The 21,042-nt window shown below is 48.4% G+C and overlaps 3 protein-coding genes and 1 pseudogene across 5 annotated transcripts in view; 3 read left to right on the plus strand and 1 right to left on the minus strand.

The window, feature by feature from the left end:
• LOC134339680 (uncharacterized) overlaps positions 1–19,626 on the minus strand; it is a 59,874-nt pseudogene extending 40,248 nt beyond the window's left edge.
• Positions 1–21,042, plus strand: part of LOC134339649 (late histone H2A.2.2-like) — a 410,959-nt gene that overhangs the window by 60,266 nt on the left and 329,651 nt on the right. Inside the window, exons 1-3 of one of the 3 annotated variants that reach the window (XM_063036344.1) lie at positions 4,689–5,077; positions 10,562–11,118; positions 14,441–14,737. In XM_063036344.1, the coding sequence (XP_062892414.1) occupies positions 4,702–5,077; positions 10,562–10,599 (414 nt within the window). In that variant the 5' untranslated portion in view covers positions 4,689–4,701 and the 3' untranslated portion in view covers positions 10,600–11,118; positions 14,441–14,737. Of the gene's footprint in view, positions 1–4,684; positions 5,078–10,561; positions 11,119–14,440; positions 14,738–21,042 lie in introns of those variants that run through there. The other 2 variants (XM_063036345.1, XM_063036342.1) reach the window with 2 other exon arrangements.
• LOC134339662 (histone H2B 1/2) lies at positions 3,273–3,675 on the plus strand. Its single transcript, XM_063036362.1, has one exon. The coding sequence runs from the start codon at positions 3,281–3,283 to the stop codon at positions 3,653–3,655; it is 375 nt and encodes a 124-aa protein (XP_062892432.1). The 5' UTR covers positions 3,273–3,280; the 3' UTR covers positions 3,656–3,675.
• Positions 16,353–17,393, plus strand: LOC134339643 (histone H1-like). Its single transcript, XM_063036336.1, has one exon. The coding sequence runs from the start codon at positions 16,398–16,400 to the stop codon at positions 17,031–17,033; it is 636 nt and encodes a 211-aa protein (XP_062892406.1). The 5' UTR covers positions 16,353–16,397; the 3' UTR covers positions 17,034–17,393.

Raw genomic sequence — 21,042 nt, forward strand, 5'->3', positions numbered from 1 at the left:
TGCTGGCATTCGACGGTGGTTAACTCCGAGTTAGCAATGCCATTAACCCTCAAGAGAATGTGATCAGGCTTTCTGGGTGCAGATTGACACTGCGGTATTCCTGTGGTGTGAATGCTACTTGTACCCAGTGTGTTATTGTGGGTTTTTACAAATAAAATGGCATCAGGCATTTTATGTTTAAGGACAACTATAACAACTCATTTATTGTTCTCCAAACACAGAAACAAAGCACGGTTTAAAAAACAATCACCTAATTACATCATAACATCTGTCCAGCCTCTTAAAGAGAAACACAACTCAATGTTGGTGGTTGTTAATTCTGCGTGTTTCCACCCACTTCATTACCCTACACAGACACTCCCTTCCCCCCAAGTCCTCTCACTCTGTGATCTTTATAGCAGTTTATTTCATTTGAATGTCACTTGCAGGATGTTATGGACAAATACATCAAGACATATCAGTGCTCCCAAGGGTGCTGCCATTTACTGTGGAGTTTCCTCCAACATTGGACCTGTAAACTCCTCACACTTGTCCAGATTAAACTCTGTCCCCCATTTCTTCATCCATGATTCCAATTGATCTACATCCAGTTCTGTCTGTTTGACAACCTTCTTCACCACCCACAACTGCACCAATATTCACGTCATCAGTGATCTGATCAACCATGTGTGTTTTAATCTGATCAAACAGAGGTCTCATTACTGATCACTGTGCACACACGGGTTACAAATCTACAGTCAAAATCATTCTCAATTCCATCAGCTCGAATGTTGCTACATGCTACACACCATTCAAACCCTCCCACACAGAGACTCGAGGAAAGTGACACATTCATCACAAGACCAGAGTTGGATTCAATGGTCTGGGCTTGTTACTCTGGATGCTCTGCTCCAAAGTCCATTCAGATCAGTACAATGTAACCAGATACATCATCACTGAGATACCGATTTACAGCATTTTGTCACAAACAAGAGAAAATCTGCAGATGCTGGAAATCCAAGCAACACACACAAAAGAACTGAGCAGGCCAGGTAGCACCCGTAGAACCAAAAAATACAGTCAATGTTTCGGTCCAAAACCCTTCGGCAAGGCTGGAGATGAAAAGACAAGGAGTAGATTTAAAACGTGGGGGTAGGGATGAGAGAAAACAAGGTGATGGGTGAATCCTGAAAGGGGAGGAATGAAGTAAAGAGCTGGAAAGTTGATTGGTGAAAGAGAGAGAAGACCATGGAAGAAAGAGGGGAGGAGCACAAGAGGGAGGTGATGGGTGGGCAAGATGAGAGAAGAAAAGGGGATGGGAATTGGTGAGGGGGGGGGGGAGCATTACCAGAAGTTTGAAAATTTAATGTTCATGCTATCAGTTTGGAAGTTACCCAGACAGAAAATGTTGTTCTTCCAAGCTAAGTGTAGCCTCTTCGCATTGTATGATTTTATTTAAAAAGCAAACTTAATTTAGTCAAAGAGTTCAATTGTAAGAATGAGTCTGAAAGAACGTTATAAATTTACACTGCGTGAAAGATTGGAAGATACATTGCGAAGTCCAACTCTCACACTGTACCAGAGACTGACAGGTACAGAATGAACCCCACACACTCACACTGTACCAGAGACTGACAGGTAGAGAATGAAGCCCACACTCTCTTACTGTACCAGAGACGGATGGGTACAGAATGATCCCCACACTCTCACACTGTACCAGAGACCGGCGGGTACAGAATGAACCCCACACTCTCACACTGTACCAGAGACCGGCGGGTACAGAATGATCCCCACATTCTCACACTGTACCAGAGACCGGCGGGTACAGAATGATCCCCACATTCTCACACTGTACCAGAGACCGGCGGGTACAGAATGATCCCCACACTCTCACACTGTACCAGAGACTGACGGGTACAGAATGAACCCCACACTCTCACACTGTACCAGAGACGGACGGGTACAGAATGAACCCCACACTCTCACACTGTACCAGAGACTGACGGGTACAGAATGAACCCCACACTCTCACACTGTACCAGAGACTGACGGGTACAGAATGAACCCCACACTCTCACACTGTACCAGAGACGGACGGGTACAGAATGATCCCCACACTCTCACACTGTACCAGAGACCGGCGGGTACAGAATGAACCCCACACTCTCACACTGTACCAGAGACCGGCGGGTACAGAATGATCCCCACATTCTCACACTGTACCAGAGACCGGCGGGTACAGAATGATCCCCACACTCTCACACTGTACCAGAGACTGACGGGTACAGAATGAACCCCACACTCTCACACTGTACCAGAGACGGACGGGTACAGAATGAACCCCACACTCTCACACTGTACCAGAGACTGACGGGTACAGAATGAACCCCACACTCTCACACTGTATCAGAGACGGACGGGTACAGAATGATCCCCACACTCTCACACTGTACCAGAGACTGACGGGTACAGAATGATCCCCACACTCTCACACTGTACCAGAGACTGACAGGTACAGAATGATCCCCACACTCTCACACTGTGCCAGAGACGGACGGGTACAGAATGAACCCCACACTCTCACACTGTACAGAGACTGACGGGTACAGACATTCTGTTGTTTAACAAACCTGGACAACCCTCATCATCATCTCAGTACAGCATCACTTTGACCACTTTACACTGCAATGGACTCTTGTTCAAATTCTGTTACACCTTTGTAATTCTGTAGAGTATGTTTTTATTTCGTGATTGGTGTGTCTCTGAAACTGTGTGTCTATTAATCTGCTGCAAGCAAGTTGCAAATGACAATAAACGACTTTCAACCTCACACAGAAATGGGTCTCATGATGACAATTGGACCTTCGATCTCCTGCTGCCCTGTTTCATTACATAAATGTTTTACATTATCGAGTGTGTGTTTTTCTCATTCCTTCTGCTTTTCTAGCAGACACAATGAGCCGAATGCCGAATACTGCTCCTGTGCCTTATGCTCCATTTTGTATGTTAGATTTCCTTCCTGCGGAATTAACCGGCAGCGGCAACTCACCGGATCAGCGCCAGTTCCCAGTCCGCCGTTTTACCCAAGCGAACCGGGGCAGTCGAGAGAGAGTTCTGATTGGTTGTGCGTGTGCCTTCAGAGAGCCAATCAAATGACTTTACTGTATGAATAGAATCTTCAAATAGCCATTGGGAATCCAAGGCATCCCATCCCTCATTAGCATACTGTTCCGGGCGCTGCCTATTTAATTCCTGCTCCGACTCAGTTCTCCTTCTTCAGGGTCCGAAACCGACGGAAGAAATGCCTGAGCCAGCGAAATCCGCTCCGAAGAAGGGCACCAAGAAAGTTTTGTCCAAACCAGCGGGCAAGGCAGGGAAGAAGCGCAAGAGGCTGAGGAGGGAGAGTTACTCCATCTACATCTACAAAGTGATGAAGCAGGTTCACCCCGATACTGGCATCTCCTCCAAGGCCATGAGCATCATGAACTCGTTCGTCAACGATATCTTCGAGCGAATCGGGGGCGAGGCTTCCCGCCTGGCCCACTACAACAAGCGGTCAACCATCACCTCACGGGAGATCCAGACCGCCGTGCGCCTGCTGCTGCCCGGGGAGCTGGCCAAGCACGCCGTGTCCGAAGGGACAAAGGCGGTGACCAAGTACACCAGCTCCAAATGAAGCACCCCAGTGAGATGATCGAAAACACAACGGCTCTTTTAAGAGCCACTCACAATTTCACTGAGAGGGTTGTACTAAAATTTAGACACTAAATTGCACACATTTTAGGTCTGGTGTCTTTTACAAGAGCTAAGGTAGGGTTGGAGTATCCGGTTCATCTCCGTATAATCCCGGTGCTTTACATTCCTCCCACTGCACTGACACGGACTTGTTACCTTCACATCCTCATCAGTCCGCCCCTGCCGGTATCCATGTCGAGCGGAGGATTGCTGCCGTTGCTGTTTTAGCTGCGGGTTCAGGAGTTTATTAGTTACAGTTGGGTAACTTGTCTGAATATTATTTCAATGCGAGGCCTGAACGAGTTCATGATTGTTTCATAGAACATTTTTAAATTGCAGATTAGCCGCTGGTCACAGTTTGAGAAGAGCCGTTTGTCCATAACCTGATAACGTTTACACAATGACCGGCACCGGGCAGAAGCTGAGATTCAGTTTTACTCGGTTCCGTTACGGGTTGAAAGAAATTAGAGAATTGAGTTCCCAGACATTTCAATATCAACTACACTTGCAGTAAATGTGCCCGGTTTCAGTAACAGGGAAGTACGAACACTCAAACAACAGGAATTCTGCAGATGCTGGAAATTCAAGCAACACACATCAAAATTGCTGGTGAACGCAGCGGGCCAAGCAGCATCTATAGGAAGAGACGCAGTCGACGTACGAACACTCAATCGTCAAACAGATCAGCAATTATTTAATTTCTGATTAAATTTGAACAAGAGATTTATTTTTTTGGCGGGCTTTTTCGAAATTTCAGTGTACTTTGGGGAGGAGACGGTTATTTTCCGCGCTTCTATCTTTACGGACTGCTGATTGGTGATTAAGGAAGCTCTTTGATTGGGACATTTCTCTTCACCAATGAGAATAAGCACGATTACACCAATCACAAACATCAGTTTGCATTCTCAAAGAAGCTATAAAAAGGGCGAGTTGGGGCAGGATGAACATTTTTTCATTCTCGGTGGAGCAGTTACTGTGACTGTGGAAATGTCTGGACGTGGAAAAGGCGCCGCTGGCAAAGCTCGGTCCAAGGCCAAATCTCGCTCATCTCGGGCTGGACTGCAGTTCCCGGTCGGCCGGGTTCATCGACTCCTAAGAAAGGGCAACTATGCTGAGCGGGTGGGTGCCGGAGCCCCGGTCTATCTGGCTGCTGTGCTCGAGTATCTGACAGCCGAAATCCTCGAATTGGCCGGCAATGCAGCCCGGGACAATAAGAAAACCCGCATCATCCCCCGACACCTGCAGCTGGCCGTCCGCAACGACGAGGAGCTGAACAAGCTGCTGGGAGGGGTGACTATCGCTCAGGGCGGTGTGTTACCCAATATCCAGGCCGTGCTGTTGCCCAAGAAAACCGGCGGTGCCAGTAAGTGAAGCGACGTAAGCTGAACCTATTTACCCAAAGGCTCTTTTCAGAGCCACTCACAGTGTCTGTGGAAGGGCTGAGCAGAGGGTGATTTCCGTTCAGAGTAACTGGGCTCTGTATCTGTCACAGTCACGATAGTTCAATGTCCGTCACGTTTCTTCCGCGAAGTAAACCGATATATATATATCTGCACAGAAATCGGTCCGCTTCAGTCCTGACTCATTTCCCCCTCTCTGCCGGCTCAATGGGGCTCTCTCCCCTTGCGGAGAGTCAGCGGGTTCACTCGGCCCAGTGTCGTGAAATGGATTTCCAGAGTCAGCCCCCGGACAGAGAATTTAATCTCCGATCATTGAACGATCCGCTCTTCATGACCTAAATCCAGGTTGTCTGGGTGTCCCATTGCGGGTTGACCCTGGTCCGTTCCGGTGTGCAGCAGACGGGAACACCGCCTGCTGATCGCTTCATGAGCAATTCCCACCGCCTCACAGAACAATAATATTTGCTGCTTTACATTTATCTACAAAAGTACATTTACCCTGTGGAACTGACAGTATTTACTGGAAATCTCGTCCACCCAGGTCTCTGAAATATAAATGAATATTTTGTGAGAGAGTTTGGTCAGATCTCCCGAGAGGCTCACTCCGTCAGGCGGTGGGTCGCTCTGAGAACAGACTTTGGTTTGTGCCAGGGAGGGGGTGGGTGGGTGGATCGAGGTCTCCAGCACCGAAGGACCCGTCACTTGTCGAGTCTGATTTCCCACAAAGAGGTTCAGTGTTGCCCTGTCTCTGGTAGGAACTTCGAAATACTGATTGAGAAGAATCTCCTGGGCACATTGAATAAATTCTCATCCACCAAACCCTTGGCATTACGGCTGTCCCAGTCAGCATGAGAGAAGTTGAAATGTCCCTCTATTACAACCTTGTTGACTCCTGATATTTGATGGCCAATAATACAATCCCATCAAAACATCCTGGAACAGCACAGCACAGTACAGGCCTTTCAGCCCTCGATGTTGTGCCGACCCATAGATTCCTTTAAAAGAAAGTACTAAACACACACTACTCCGTAACCCTCTGTATTTCTTTCATCCATGTGCCTGTCCAAGAGGCTCTTAAATTACCCCTAATGTTTTAGCCTCCACCACCATCCCTGGCAAGTCATTCCAGGCACCCACAACCCTCTGTGTAAAAAAACTTACCCCTGATGTCTGCCCTAAACTTCCCTCCCTTGACTTTGTCCTTATGCCCTCTGGTGTTTGCTGTCCCTTCCTTACTTCAATATTATTGGGACAATCTCCAAGTACCACTGAGATATTCTCCCTGATCAAGCACATCTCTTCCTCCTCTTCCCTCCACTCCATCATACCTGTAGCATTTGTACTGTGAAATGCCACAGGTATTTGTAGCATTTGTTGCCCCTCGCACAACCATTTATCGTTCGGGATATAATACCCCAGCCTCGTGCATGAATCCATGCCCGGGGTCATCTGCTGTTCATAAACACAGGACAGTACAGGGGTGGCCCTTTGGCCCATCTCTACTTATTCCTGTGCCTGTCTGAGATTTCCTTAAATACTCCTGTGTCCTCTGCCTCTGCCACCACCCCTGACAGTGCATTCAAAACCTCCACTACTCTGTTTTCTTCACTTCCCTCCTCTGACATTAAATACATGTCTACTGGTAGAAGGCAATTCACTCCTGTGAAAAGTATTGCTAGCTATCTACACCAACAATGACCTGCAAAATTCTATAAATTTCTATCAACTCTCTCCTGAGCCGATGCCACTACAGGAAAAAAGCTCCAGCATGTACAGCCTCTCCTCAGCGCACACCACCTCCAGACCAGACATCCCGGTAAACCACCTCTGCACCTGCTCCACAACCTCCACACGCTTCCAATAATGAGGTGACCAGAACTGAGCACTGTACTCTCAATGTGGCCTCACCAGCTTTTAGAAACCTGTAACATAATGTCCTGGTGCTTGAACTCAATGCCTTGCCTGAGGAAGGCAAACATGCCATACACGACTTCACCTCCCTGTCAACCTGTGCTCGCAGTTTCAGTGAGACTGTATGCTTGGACCCCAACATCCTTCTCTTTGTCAATACTGTCAATGTTCCTGCCATATCAGCAACCGTTCGATATCCTGCTGTATCGTTTGGAACTCTTCTGTGCAATGACCAGTTCCACCAGTTTGTGTGTCATCTGCAAACTTACTCACCTACACAACCATATTTTTTATCCACATCATTTATATCACGAGTAACCGAGGTCCCAGTACAAACGTCTCTGGTTGATGACTCATCACAGACCTCCACCCAGAACAGGACCCATGCACCACTAACCACTCCCTTCCATGGGAAAGACAATCAGCCACATCACTGTGGACCCATCCTAAATTCCAACCCATCTATCGATTTACCCAGAACGATCACCCTGGCTGACAGCCCTCACCCGGTAAGCTTCAGAGCCAGTCTCAGTGACAGGACATCCCCCAGCAGTAGCAAAAAGAGGTTCAGTGTTGCTGAGGGGAATGGCCACAGGAGCTTGCTGTACTGAGGGCCTGTTCCCGTTACCTCTCCTCGCAGTCACTCAGCTACCTGCTGCCTGTACGTCAGGAGAGACCACCTCACTGAAACTCCAATCTGTAATACATTCAGTGCCCTGTCTGGTCCTCAGTATGTCCACCTTCAGCTCCACTTCCTTCATACAGTCAGTGAGGAGCTGGATCTGGGTGCACATCCCACGGTGTAGTCCTCAGGGACACTGAGAGTCTCCTTTGTGTCACAAGGCCCACAGGGTGAACACAGAAGTGCCCCAGCTGATTACTCCACTGTCCTCAGTCTGAGAGTAAAGCAGGAAAGCACAACTTCTCAGATCTTAACAGTCTGTCTTCTCAGCCTCCTCTCCCTGAAGCCTCTCAAGCAAATGTTTCAACTCCCCAGCGTTACATTAAATCTTGCCTCATCATTGTGGGCCAAGGGATCTGTCCTGTACTTTCTATGTTCTTCTACCTATGTACTAAATTTTAGACGACAGTGTTATGGGGAAAGGCTTTTCACTGTCTGTCCTAACAACACCCCTCACAATCTGGCACACCCTCTCATATTCTGCTCCTTTCTGAGGAAAGGAAACTCAAACCATCCAATCTCACATCATTGATTGGAAGGGGACACTATCAGGGATGACAGCAGAATAGCAGTGGCTTAGATTTCTGGGGGCAAGTTGGATGGTGCAGGATAGATAGTTCCCTTGTAGAAGTAGTCGTATTCTACAGTCCGGATAATGCAGATTTGACAATGGAAATCTTTATCCAACATATAAGCCAAAGACAAAATTGCAGCTAAAATTATTGGGAAGTTAGAGAATTGGGAGCTTTTTAAAACCAACAAAGTCAACTGAAAAGCCATAACGAGGGGTAAAAGATGGAATATGAAGGTCAGCTAGCCAATAGTAGTAAAGAGGATACCAAACATTTACTCAGATATATGAAGAGCAAAATGGAATTGAGAGTAGATATCAGAGCGCAGAAAGCTGATGCTGGAGAGGTAGTAACATGGTACAGGGAAATGACAGACAACCTGAGTAAGTATTTTGCATTATTCTTCACTGTGGATGACAAAAGCAGTATGCTGGAAGTTCAAAGGAGTCAGAGGGCAGAACTGAGAGAAGTAGCCATTACTAGAAGGTGTTTGTGAACCTGAAAGATCTGAAGGTAGATAAATCACTGGGACCAGATTGTCTACAACAGTGCTATGAAAGTGCTGCTTGAAGAGATTGTGGAGGCATTTGAAATGATTCTCCAAGAATCACTGGATCCTGGCATGGTTCCAGAGGACAGGAAAATTGCAAATATCACTCCACTCTTAAAGAAGGGAGGGAAGCAGATGCTAGAAAATCACAGGCCAGTTAGTCTCACCTCAGTGGCTGCAGAGATGTTGGAGTCGATTGTCAAGGACGTGTTTTTGGGGTACTTTAAGGCACATGATAAGATAAGCCGTAGTCAGCATGGTTTTCTTGAGAGAAAATCTTGGCTGCCAAATGTGTTGAAATTCTTTGAAGAAATAACAAGCAGGATAGAGAATGGAGAATCAGTGGATGGGTGGGTGTTGTTTACTTGGATTTGCAGTAGACATTTGACAAGGTGCTACACATGAGGCTGCTTAACAAGTGAAGAGCTCATGATGTTACAGGAAAGATGCAGGCTGATTTCCAGGAGTCAGAGTGGTAATAAAATGAGCCTTTGCTGGTTGGCTGCAGTGTTCTACAGGGATCATTTTTAGGACAGCTTCTTTTTACGCTATATGTCAATAATAATTTGAATAGCGAAATTGATGGCTTTGTGGCCAAGTTTTTGGACATTACGAAAATAGGTGGAGGGGCAAATAGTGCTGAGGAAGCAGAGAGGCTACAGAAGGTCTTAGACAGATTACGAGAATGGATAATTAATGTCAGATGGGATACAGTGTCGCGAGGACTAGAATAGAAGAACCAGTGATGTCATGTTGAGGCTTTATAAGGCTCTGGTAAGGACTCACTTGGAGTATTGTGAGCAGTTCTGAGTCCCTTATCTAAGAAAGGGTGTGAAGGTTCAGAGGACATTCACAAGAATGACTCTGGCATTGAAAGGGTTATCATATGAAGACCATTTGATTGCTCTGGGTCTGTACTCACCAGAATTCAGATGAATGAGAGGGAATCTCATTGAAACCTCTCAAATGTAGAAAGGCCGTGGTCGAGTGGATATGGAGATGACGTTTCCAATGGATGGGGAGTCCAGGATCAGAGGCCATGGCCTCAGAATAGAGGGACTTTAAACAGAGATGAGGAGGAATTTCCTTAGCCAGAGAGTGGAATTTGTTGCCAGAGGCTAATGTCGAGGCTGTCATTGAGTATATTTAAGGCAGAGGTTGATAGTTTCTTGATTAGTCAGGGCATAAAGGATTTGGGGCAGGTCAGGAGATTAGGATTGACAGGGAAATGGATGAAATGACAGAGCAGTCTCAATGGGCCAAATAGACTAATTCTGCTCCTGTATTTTACGGTCACACAATGGAAAGGCAACATCCTGGTAAGTCTGCTCTACACTGTCAGGGAGGTTCATTCCTGCTCCCTGGGGTTGACAGGGGGATGGGGACCAGAGCAACAGCTCACAGATTACAGTGCAATCATGTTCGTCCAACAGTGTGTTCACCAGAACAGCGCCCAGTATGCAGCGGTGTGGGAAAATAAATATTATCAAGCCGGTGCCTGACATCTCTTTGTTAATCTACTATCTCTTTATTTTCTGCCATTAACTCTCGCACCATCTCCTAGACTCACGGTGCTTTACCAATGAAGCTAAAATTCTCAGCAATAAATTGATTCATATTAAACATCTCGGCATTAGTTTTCACATCTGTCTAGTTTTATACTGTACCTCGCTCATTTCCATTTTCCACATCTTTATTGTTTTCGTTTACAAGAGGTTCATTTTCCCTCCAGTTACAGGTTTGACAGCAAAATCCCTCCGTGCACAGTGACGTCACTGCCGCGCCTCTGATTGACAGCTACATCGCTCCTCCCCCCGGGCTGCGGCCGCCATGTCACGTGACAGGACAGCATCTTGCGGAAAGACGTCTCAGAGCCAGAGTGCAGTCTTGGAAAAGTGCCCAGGGTCGGGGAGGGCCCTGGACCCGGGGTCGAGTTGAGGTTTCCCCCGCTGATCGGCCCTTTTCCATGAAGAGTACATTGACCCATTTGCAGCTTTACCAGCGGCTCCTCTGATTGACAGCTCACTCTGCCCGCCTCCTGGGCCGCTGCAAATGGGAGGTGAGGCTTCCTCCCCCCGGCGGGGCGGCAGCGACTGAACTGAAGGGTCGGTCTGAACTCGCTGCCCTGTGGAAGAATGGGAGGTGATGGAATGGGCCACAGAGGTGATGAGACGAGCTGCTCCTTGTTCTCTGCCATTGCCATGTGGATGTGGGAGCGGACTGGTGGACCTGACTGCGCCTCCACTGTGAACATCGGCTTCTTCTCTTCCTGCCTGCCGACCGGTAACAGTGAGTGTCCGTCTGAGTTTCAACACACAACACACGTGGGACAGTCCAGCACAGGGAAAGGCCCTTCAGCCCACAGTGTCTGCACTGACCACATCTGATCCCATCTGGCTGAACCTGTCCATATCCCTCCAGTCCCTGCCTGTTCGTGCCTGACCAAACAACTCTTAAACTTTACTAGTTACCACCTGCCACCACACCAGCTTCCGTGTCCAGCACATAATTCTCTGAAACTTCTGCTATCTCCAACAGGATCCCACCACCAAACACATCTCTTTGCTTTCCGCAGGGATTGCACCCTACACAACTACCTTGTCCATTGTCTTTGTCGCCGAGACATCAACGGTCTCAACTTCACCACTCCTCTCTCCTGTTCCAACCTCACTCCCTCCGAACACACTGCCCTCCACTCTCTCCGCACTAATCCCAACCTCACCATCAAACCTGCTGACAAAGGTGGTGCCGTAGTAGTCTGGCGGACGGACCTCTACCTTACTGAGGCAAAACGTCAGCTCTCTGACACCTCCTCTTACTTACCACTGGAACAGGACCCCATCAAAAAACATCAAACCATTGTCTCCTGCACCATCACTGCCCTTATCAACTCAGGAGGCCTTCCATCCTCAGCCGCTAAACTCATTATTCCCACACCCCGTAGCACTCGGTTTTACCTCCTCCCAAAGATACACAAGCCTGATTGCCTGCTCCTGTCCCACTGAACTTGTATCTTTCTAACTGGACTCCATTTGGTCACCCATAGTTCAGTCCCTCCCCACCTACATCTGGGATACATCCCATGCCCTCCACCTCTTCAATAACTTCCAATTCCCCGGTCCCAGCCCATACATTTTTACTATGGATGTCCAATCCTTATACACCTCCATTGCCCATCAAGAAGTCCTCAAAGCCCTCCGCTACTTCCTGGATAACAGACCTCACCAGTTCCCCACCACCACTACCCTCCTCCAGTTGGCGGAACTGGTTCTCACACTCAATAACTTCTGTTTTGGCTCTTCCCACTTTCTTCAGACTAAAGGTGTAGCTATGGGAACTCGCATGGGACCCAGCTACGCCTGTCTGTTCGTTGGTTATGTGGAACAGTCTGTGCTCCAAACCTATTCTGGTACTGCTTCCCAACTTTTCCTTTGGTACATTGACAACTACATTGGTGCTGCTTCCTGCACCCATGCTGAGCTCGTCAATTTCATCGACTTTACCTCAAACTTCCACCCAACCCTCAATTTCTCTTACTCTATCTCGGACTTCTCTTCCCTTTCTCGATGTCTCGGTCTCCATCTCTGGAGACAGACTATCCACTGACATCTTCTACATGCCCACTGACTCTCATAACTACCTCGACTATACCTCTTCCCACCCCACCACATGCAAAAATGGCACTCCCTATTCCCAGTTCCTCCGTCTCCGCCGCATCTGCTCCGAGGATGAGGCTTTCCGTTCCAGGACATCTCAAATGTCATCTTTCTTTAAGGATCATGTTTTCCCTTCTACCGTCATCAATGATGCACTCACCCACATCTCCTCCATTTCCCACACTTCGGCCCTCACCCCATCCTCCCGCAACCACAACAGGGACAGAGTTCCCCTTATCCTCACCTACCACCCCACCAGCCTCCGGATCCAGCACAATATCCTCCGCAACTTCCGCCACCTTCAACAGGACTCCACCACTAAGCACATCTTTCCCTCTCCACCCCTCTCCACTTTCCGCAGGGATCGGTCCCTCCACGACTCACTTATCCACACGTCCATCCCCACGGATCTCCCACCCAGCACTTATCCCTGTAAGTGTAAGGGCTACACCTGTCCCTACACCTCCGCTCTTGCAACCATTCAGGGCCCCAAACAGTCCTTCCAGGTGAGACAACACGTCACTTGTGAGTCTGTTGGGGTCATCTATTGCATAAAGTGCTCCCGGTGCGGCCTCCTCTACATCGGTGAAACCCGACGCAGATTGGGGGACCACTTCATCGAGCACCTCCACTCCATCCGCCATAACAGACAGGATCTCCCGGTAGCCACCCACTTCACCTCTGCTTCCCACTCCCATTCAGATATGTCCATACATGGTCTCCTCTACTGCCATGATGAGGCTAAACTCAGGTTGGAGGAGCAACATCTCATATACCGTCTATGTAGTCTCCAGCCCCTTGGTATGAACATAGAATTCTCCAACTTCCAGTAATTCCCTCCCCCTCCCTCCCTCTATCCCTCAGCTCCCTCATTGTTCTGCCTCCTTGTCCTATTACCCATTGTTTTCAGGGCTATGACGTCAATGCTTCCCCTCCCCCACCCCTTTTTCTTTCAAATTACTGGTCTATCAATTGACGCTACAAGCATTCTTCAAATCCTTCTCCATCTCTCATTCTACAGTCCTGACGATGGGTTCCGGCCCGAAACATCCACTCATCGTTTCTGACTGATGCTGCCCAACCTGCTGAGTTCATCCAGCGTACTGAAAGTGTTACTTCTACCTTGTCCATTCATCCTTCCCGCCGATCTCCCTCCTGGCGCTTATTCTTGCAGGCAGGATAAGTGCTACACCTGCCCCTACCCCTCACTACCTTTCAGGGCCCTCAACAGTCCTCACAGGTAGCGCTGCCTCACCTGGAAGTCTGTTGTGTTCAGTGCTCCTGGTGTGGCCTCCTACATATCGATGAGACCCGACGTAGATTGGGAGACCGCTTCACCCTGGATCAGCACTCCATCCACCAGAGCAGTGGCCACCCACTTTAATTCCACTTCCCATTCTCATTCTGATATGTCCAGTGATGGCCTCCTCCAGAGTCGTGATGAGGCCACGCTTCAGTTGGAGAAACAACTCCTTATATTCTGTATATTCTGTACTCCTTATATTCCTAAATCTATTTTAAACATCCCCTCTCTCCATTTAAATTAAAGCTCTGCTCTTGAGTATCTGACATTTGCTTCCTCTCACATCAATTCCATCCAGGGCTTTCAATATTCAATAGTTTTCAATACTATCCTCTGTCATTCCTCTAGACTCCAGCCAGTCCAGGCCAAGAGCATCAAATGATCATTACGTCGTTGTCCCTTCAGTCCCGGGATCATTCCCGTGAGTCTCCCCTGCAGCCTCTGCAATGCCAGCAGCTTAGAAAAGTGACCCACATCTGCTCATAATCCTCCAAATATGGCCTGACCAAACCCTTGTAAAGCCTCAGCATTAGATGTTTGTTTTTATATTCTAGTTCTCTTGAAATGAATGGAAACATTACATTTGCCTTCCTTTTTCCTTATTGGACACGACCCACCCAGCCAACACACTTTTCGTCCCTCTTCCCTCCAGGAGAAGGTTCAGGAGCTTGAAGACTCGTACGGCCAGATTTGGGAACAGCTTCTTTCCAGCCGTGATAAGACTGCTGAACGGATCCTGACCCGGATCTGGGCTGTACCCTCCGAATATCCGGACCTGCCTCTCGGTTTTTTTGCACTACCTTACTTCCCATTTTTCTATTTTCTATTTATGATTTATAATTTAAATGTTTAATATTTACTAATTTTAACTATTTTTAATATTTGTAATCCAGGGAGTGTGAAGCGGAGAACCAAATATTGCTGTGATGATTGTATGTTCCAGTACCAATTGTTTGGCGACAATAAAGTATAAAGTATAAAATATTACCAGCTCAACGTGCACATTGACCTTTAGGGGACCCCAAAGTCCCTTTGCACGTCCGATTTCTCAATTCGCTCCCTAATTACAAAGAGCTTACACCTTTATTTCTCCTACCAAAGTACATGACCACACACGTCCTTACACTGTATTTCATCTGGCACTTCCTTGTCCATTCTCCAAATCTGTCCAAGTGCTACTGCAGACTCCCTGCTTCCTCAACACTGCCTGCCTCTTCATATCATCCACAGAGTTGGCTTTAAAACTATCAATTCTGGATTAGTCACTGTCCAGCTATGGCCTGAGATGAAGCAACGATCTCTTCCCTGGCCTCCACAGTGTATTTTCCAGCTTCCCACAAAGTACGGGAATGTACCTGGTAAGGCCCTGGAGATTTAAGAACCTTAATGCATCTTAAAGTGTGCAATACAGAACTCTGCCCATTTGAATGTGGTCTAAGACATTCCAGCTCATTTCAGATAAGTGTGAGACGGTGCATATTGGAAAGTCAAACCAGTGTAGAACTTACACTATGAATGATCGGTCATTGGGGAGTGGAATGGGCCGGAGAGATTTAGGGGTAAAGTGCACACACAGTTCATTGAAAGTTGTGTCACTGGTAGACAGGGTGGTGATGAACGGGGTTTAATATGCTGGTCTTCATTAGTCAGGGGATAGAGTATATCAGTTGGGACATTACGATACAGTTGTGTAAGTGACTGGAGGCCTCACTTGCCGATTTGTGTACAGCTCTTGTCACCGTTATAGGAAACGTGGTTAAACTGGGGAGAGTGCAGAAAAGATTTCCAATGATGTTTCCCGGACCCGAGGTTCTCAGTTACACAGAGAGTTTGGCCAGACAATGTCCTTTGTCCTTTATTCCTCGGTACAGGCCTCTGAATGTGCAGATGTGAACATTGTGTCAGCATAACGCCAAGAGATTCTGGGAATGGCGAACAACGCGGACAAAATGCTGGAGGAACCCAGCAACTCAGGCAGCATATCCCACCAGAGTCCTGATGAAGGGTCTCGGCGCGAAATGTCGACTGTTTATTCTCACCATTGATACTGCCTGACTTGCTGATTCAGAGAGTGTTTTAAAGCGGCGGGCGGATTAGACGAGTATCACTGTGTTTGTGGGTCCGAACACATCGCCGGATTTCCCAGCGCCTCCTGTACAAAATGAAAAGATTTCTCTGTTACGGGATGGTCCCACTCCCCAGCTCAGTCCCGAAGCGGGAATTAAACGCAAAGTTTTAGTTAGTTTCAAAATTTCAGCCGAAAAGCAGAGAACAGGTCAACAAAATGGAGAGAGATTGCGGGCAGTGCAGTAATGAAACGGGTTAAAATAGAAAGTGCTGCCTTTAATCCCGATTAAACTCTTTTTCCGGCGAACTTTCCGGCCTCAGTGACAAACAGGGACCAGTCCGAGTCTCCGGAGTGTCCGATTTTAATTGGAATCGGAGAGTTTTTTAGGAGAGAGAAACACAGAAAAATGAAGCCGCCAGGAACTGACAGCAGGATGTCTCCGCCCCGTCCGCTCGCTGCCTTTAAATTGCTCTGGGCCGCCGCCTTTCGCTTTATTTCTCATTCAGTCTGATTGGGAGAAGCATTTTCCAGAGTCGCCGACATGACCGAGACAGCACCCGCCGAAACGGCTCCTCCAGCCGCACCCGCCGCCGCAAAGAAGACTCCCAAGAAGAAGGCGGCCGGCCGGAGCAAACCAGCCGGTCCCAAGCTGGGCGAACAAATCGATAAGATTGTGGCGGATTGTCGCGACAGGAAGGGGATGTCCGCTGTGGCCATCATGAAGGCTCTGACCAGCAGCGGTGTCGATGTGGGGAAACGTCGCGCCCAGATCAGGATGTGCATCAAGAAGAGAGTGGAAAGCGGCTCCTTGGTTCAGACCAAGGGCGCGGGTCTTTCGGGATCCTTTAAATCCGGTCAAGGAAAAAGTGCCGTGAAAGCGGTGAAGAAAGCGAAAAAGCCATCGGTAAAGAAATCTCCCAGCAAGAAGTCCGGCGCCAAGAAACCAGCAGCTAAAAAGGCGGCAGCGAAGAAACCAGCGGCTAAAAAACCAGCAACTAAGAAACCAGCGGCTAAAAAGGCGACAGCGAAGAAACCAGCGGCTAAAAAGGCGACAGCGAAGAAACCAGCGGCTAAAAAGGCGGCAGCTAAGAAACCAGCGGCGTCGAAGCCAAAGAGCCCCAAGAAACTCGCAGCCCCGAAGAAGAAGGCGGCCAAGAAGACAGCAGGCAAAAAGTGAATTGAGATATACCGTTTGTAAGTGTTTGAACCCAACGGCTCTTCTCAGAGCCACCCACATCTCAGAAAAGAGCTGATCATGAATATTGAGATTCCCGCGCCGGGTCCGACTGAGTTTTGCGGGGGAACTTCTCGCATAAAACCAGATATTCCCGGTACCTCGCTGACATTCAGTGCCGCCGTGACGTCGCAGATTTGAAGTGAAACGCTGCGTTTCACTCGGGCTGTGTGTGTGAGAGAGAGTGAGACCGGTGGGGTGGTCTGCAGGCCCAGTTCCTTCTCCCGCTCCAGGAGAGCGTGACTGAGATTCCGCACCTCGCATCCCAAGGCCCGATTCAGCTGAGTTGATTGGGAACTGCTGAATCCTATGTGAGAGGTGAGGGGGCGTCTTGAGAGAGGGATCTGTCTGTGGGGATGGACTGCAGGGGGAAGATATATGAGAAACTACCCGGTGACATTGCCGACTGACCTTCAATCAGGTATGAGCCACAAAACTACATAAGTTTATTCACACAAAACACCAACATTAAATATGTACTGGAGAGTGAAATCAAATTACAAAAACAATAAGCACTATTGCCTGGGGTCACCGCTCACGGAAATCACTCTCTCTACCCATCTCGACCTCATGCTCCCACTCCAAGTACAGCCGGGAATGTCCAAAGCAAACAAAACGGAACAGCCGAACCAGCGGTACATGGCAGGTTTGTGGGAGAAGTGAAGGGCCAGGTGAGACCCTGACAGGGAGGGAGCGCGTTCATCTCCTGTCTCTCGCTGAATTAACCTGTCGGCACAGAACAGCTGATGATCGCGGTCAGTTAATGCAAAACCGAACAACCCCATCAGGAAGGCAGATCGCCACTACAATAATCAGCAAGCGACAGCCCTTTCCTTTGCTGTGGTAGTGGCTCTTAAAAGAGCCTTTTCTTCTGTTTGTTGAGGAGGCCGGGTTTAGGCGCGCTCCCCGCGGATGCGGCGGGCCAACTGGATGTCCTTGGGCATGATGGTGACTCGCTTGGCGTGGATGGCGCACAGGTTAGTGTCCTCAAACAGCCCGACCAGGTAAGCCTCGCTAGCCTCCTGCAGGGCCATGACGGCCGAGCTCTGGAAGCGCAGATCGGTTTTGAAGTCCTGAGCGATCTCTCGCACCAGGCGCTGGAAGGGAAGTTTGCGGATGAGCAGCTCGGTGGATTTCTGGTAGCGCCGGATCTCCCGCAGAGCCACGGTGCCGGGCCGGTAGCGATGAGGCTTCTTCACTCCGCCGGTGGCTGGAGCGCTCTTCCGCGCCGCTTTGGTCGCCAACTGTTTGCGAGGAGCTTTCCCTCCGGTCGATTTACGCGCTGTCTGCTTGGTGCGGGCCATTCTCCTTCAGAACCGACAACACAGGCTGAAATACAGGAACAAGATAGACGAAACGGGTTCAGGGACAGGATTTTATACTGTTGGAAAGAGTCTGCCCGTCAGCTCTGATTGGTTGAACCAGGTGTCTATTAAGGTTCCTTACTGCGATTGGTTGATTCATTTCCTGCAGGCTGGCGGCGAATAAAAATTTACGACAAATAAAGATTTGCCGGGCGGTCGGACTTCATTCATGCAGAGTGATTGGCGCCGGATTAATGTAAAATCGCCCGCCAATTTCAGAGCACCCAGTAACGGTGCTTCATTGTTTTATTTACAATTAATTCTATGACGAATTATACAATTTCAGGTTCAATTAATAAATTTAATATCTAATTTCCTCAGGTAGGATTTAAATGCACAACTACGGAATCGTTCTCTAAACGAGTGAACTGATTTCTGTTCGAAACTGATAGAGGATTAAGATGGATCCTAATGCAGGTTTTGCGGTAATCACCGACTACAAAGGCAGAATTCAAGTATGTTCCAAGCGGAATCGATCAATCTGTATCAAATGCAACTGAGCTGAGTATAAAATTTAAAAAAATCTAAAAGTCTGTGGATACGGCTCCGTCTGTGAGGCGGTGGGTGGCTCTTAGAAGAGCCTTTGTTTTGTGCTCGGGAGGAGGTGGGAGTTTTTCAGCCGCCGAAGCCATAGAGAGTGCGGCCCTGGCGTTTCAGAGCGTACACCACATCCATGGCAGTGACCGTCTTGCGCTTGGCGTGTTCAGTGTAGGTGACCGCATCCCGGATCACATTCTCCAGGAAAACCTTCAGCACCCCGCGGGTCTCCTCGTAGATCAGACCCGAGATCCGCTTGACGCCGCCACGGCGAGCCAGACGGCGGATGGCCGGTTTGGTGATGCCCTGGATGTTATCACGGAGCACTTTACGGTGCCGCTTGGCTCCGCCTTTGCCCAGTCCTTTGCCTCCTTTCCCTCTGCCAGACATGATGCTGCTTCACTCAGGTCGCTGCTCACTGACAAACTGCCTGCTGCTGTCTCCTTTTATACACAGCGCCCCGACCTGCCCGAGAAACGCGCAGAGAGACAGAGGCGGGGAGGGGAGGAGACAGAGTCAGAGTGACGGACAGAGCCGAGAGCGGCCTCTCATCGTCCAGCTCCGCCTTCACTTTACCACAACCGCCAATTTCCAACGATTCATCCGACACAAAGCGCTCCAGCGAAAACAAAACTCCCTCACACAGAGTCTGAAAAGAACGAGAGCCAATAAACATGGTGGGACGGATGAGCTGAAATGAGTTTATTTCAACACTACGAGTGTTACGTTAGCCGAGGGACAGGGCTGGCAGCTCAACAGTCCTGGGTTTGATTGTTTTACATGTGAGTGGGGGGGGGGGGGCGGAGTTAAAAGATGCAGAGGTTACCCCACTGGGAATGTCACAGCAAACTGGAAGGCTCATTTACAGAGGCAATCTGCAGTTGCACTGATGGGTTTATCGTATTGGCCCCCAATAACCACTGGGAGGTGGAGGATCGGATATGTTGATGCTTATGGAGAGGTGCAGAACAACAGGGTTGTCATAGTGAGGGACTTCATCTTCCCTGGAGATCTTGCTCAAATGCACAAGATTTGTTCAGTGAATCCGAGGAGTGTTTGAAACATTATGTACAGGGCCCAACCAGAGTTGAGATACAGGAATTATTTTTGAGAAACGGGCCAGGCCAGCTGACAGCCAAGAGTCAGTGAACAGTTTGGGAACAGTGATCACAACTTTTTTTTACTTATGAGTAAGAATAAAATTAGATCTTGTATGAAGGTACTAATTTGGAGGAGGACAAGTCAGGACGGAGGAAAACAGGAGCCAAGGGGCATTGACTGGGAGCAGCCACTGTCAGACAAGTCCACATCTGACATGTGGGGGTTGTTTAAAGAACAGAAACTCTGACCTGAGCATCAGCATGTTCCGCTGAGGAGTGAGAAGGATGGTAAGGTAAAGGAACTTTCGATGAGCAGAGAGATCCTAAATTTAGACAGAAGGATATGTAAGGTTTGTGAAGCTAAAGTCAGACTGGGTACCTTTGGAATATAAAGATAGCGGGGAAATGCTAAAGCAGATGATAGGAAAGGCCAAAGGGGCCACAAACTGTCCTTGTAATGTGGGACCAAAGATAATCACAAGGCCTTTTGATTTGTATTAATAAGGCGAGGATAACCAGAGAATGGAAAGTTCGACTGAAGATTAAAGGAGGAATGATGTGGTTGAAGTCAGACCAAGTGGCTGAGCTAGTAAATGGGTACGTTGTGTCAGTGTTTACTGGGGTGAAGGAATTGAATGACAATGAAAACAGAGTGAGACATGCTAATGTGAAGAGACGTGTTGAGATTAAGGGGGAGGTTGTGCTGGAACATCGGAAAAGCAATAAGATGGATAAGACTCCAGGGCTTGAAGGCATATATCCTACAACAGTGAAGGAAGCAAGTGAGCAGATTTGACAAGGATCTATGTGTCCTCCATCACAACATGAGGTCCCACAGGACTGGAGTGTCACAAATGTTGCAGCTTTGATCAAGAAGGGAAATAACAAGAATCCAGGAACCTATAGGCAGGGCAACCTCATTTCCATGGTAGAGAAGCTACTGGGGAGGAT

This window comes from Mobula hypostoma, chromosome 30, assembly GCF_963921235.1.
Source record: "Mobula hypostoma chromosome 30, sMobHyp1.1, whole genome shotgun sequence".
Taxonomy (NCBI): domain Eukaryota; kingdom Metazoa; phylum Chordata; class Chondrichthyes; order Myliobatiformes; family Myliobatidae; genus Mobula; species Mobula hypostoma.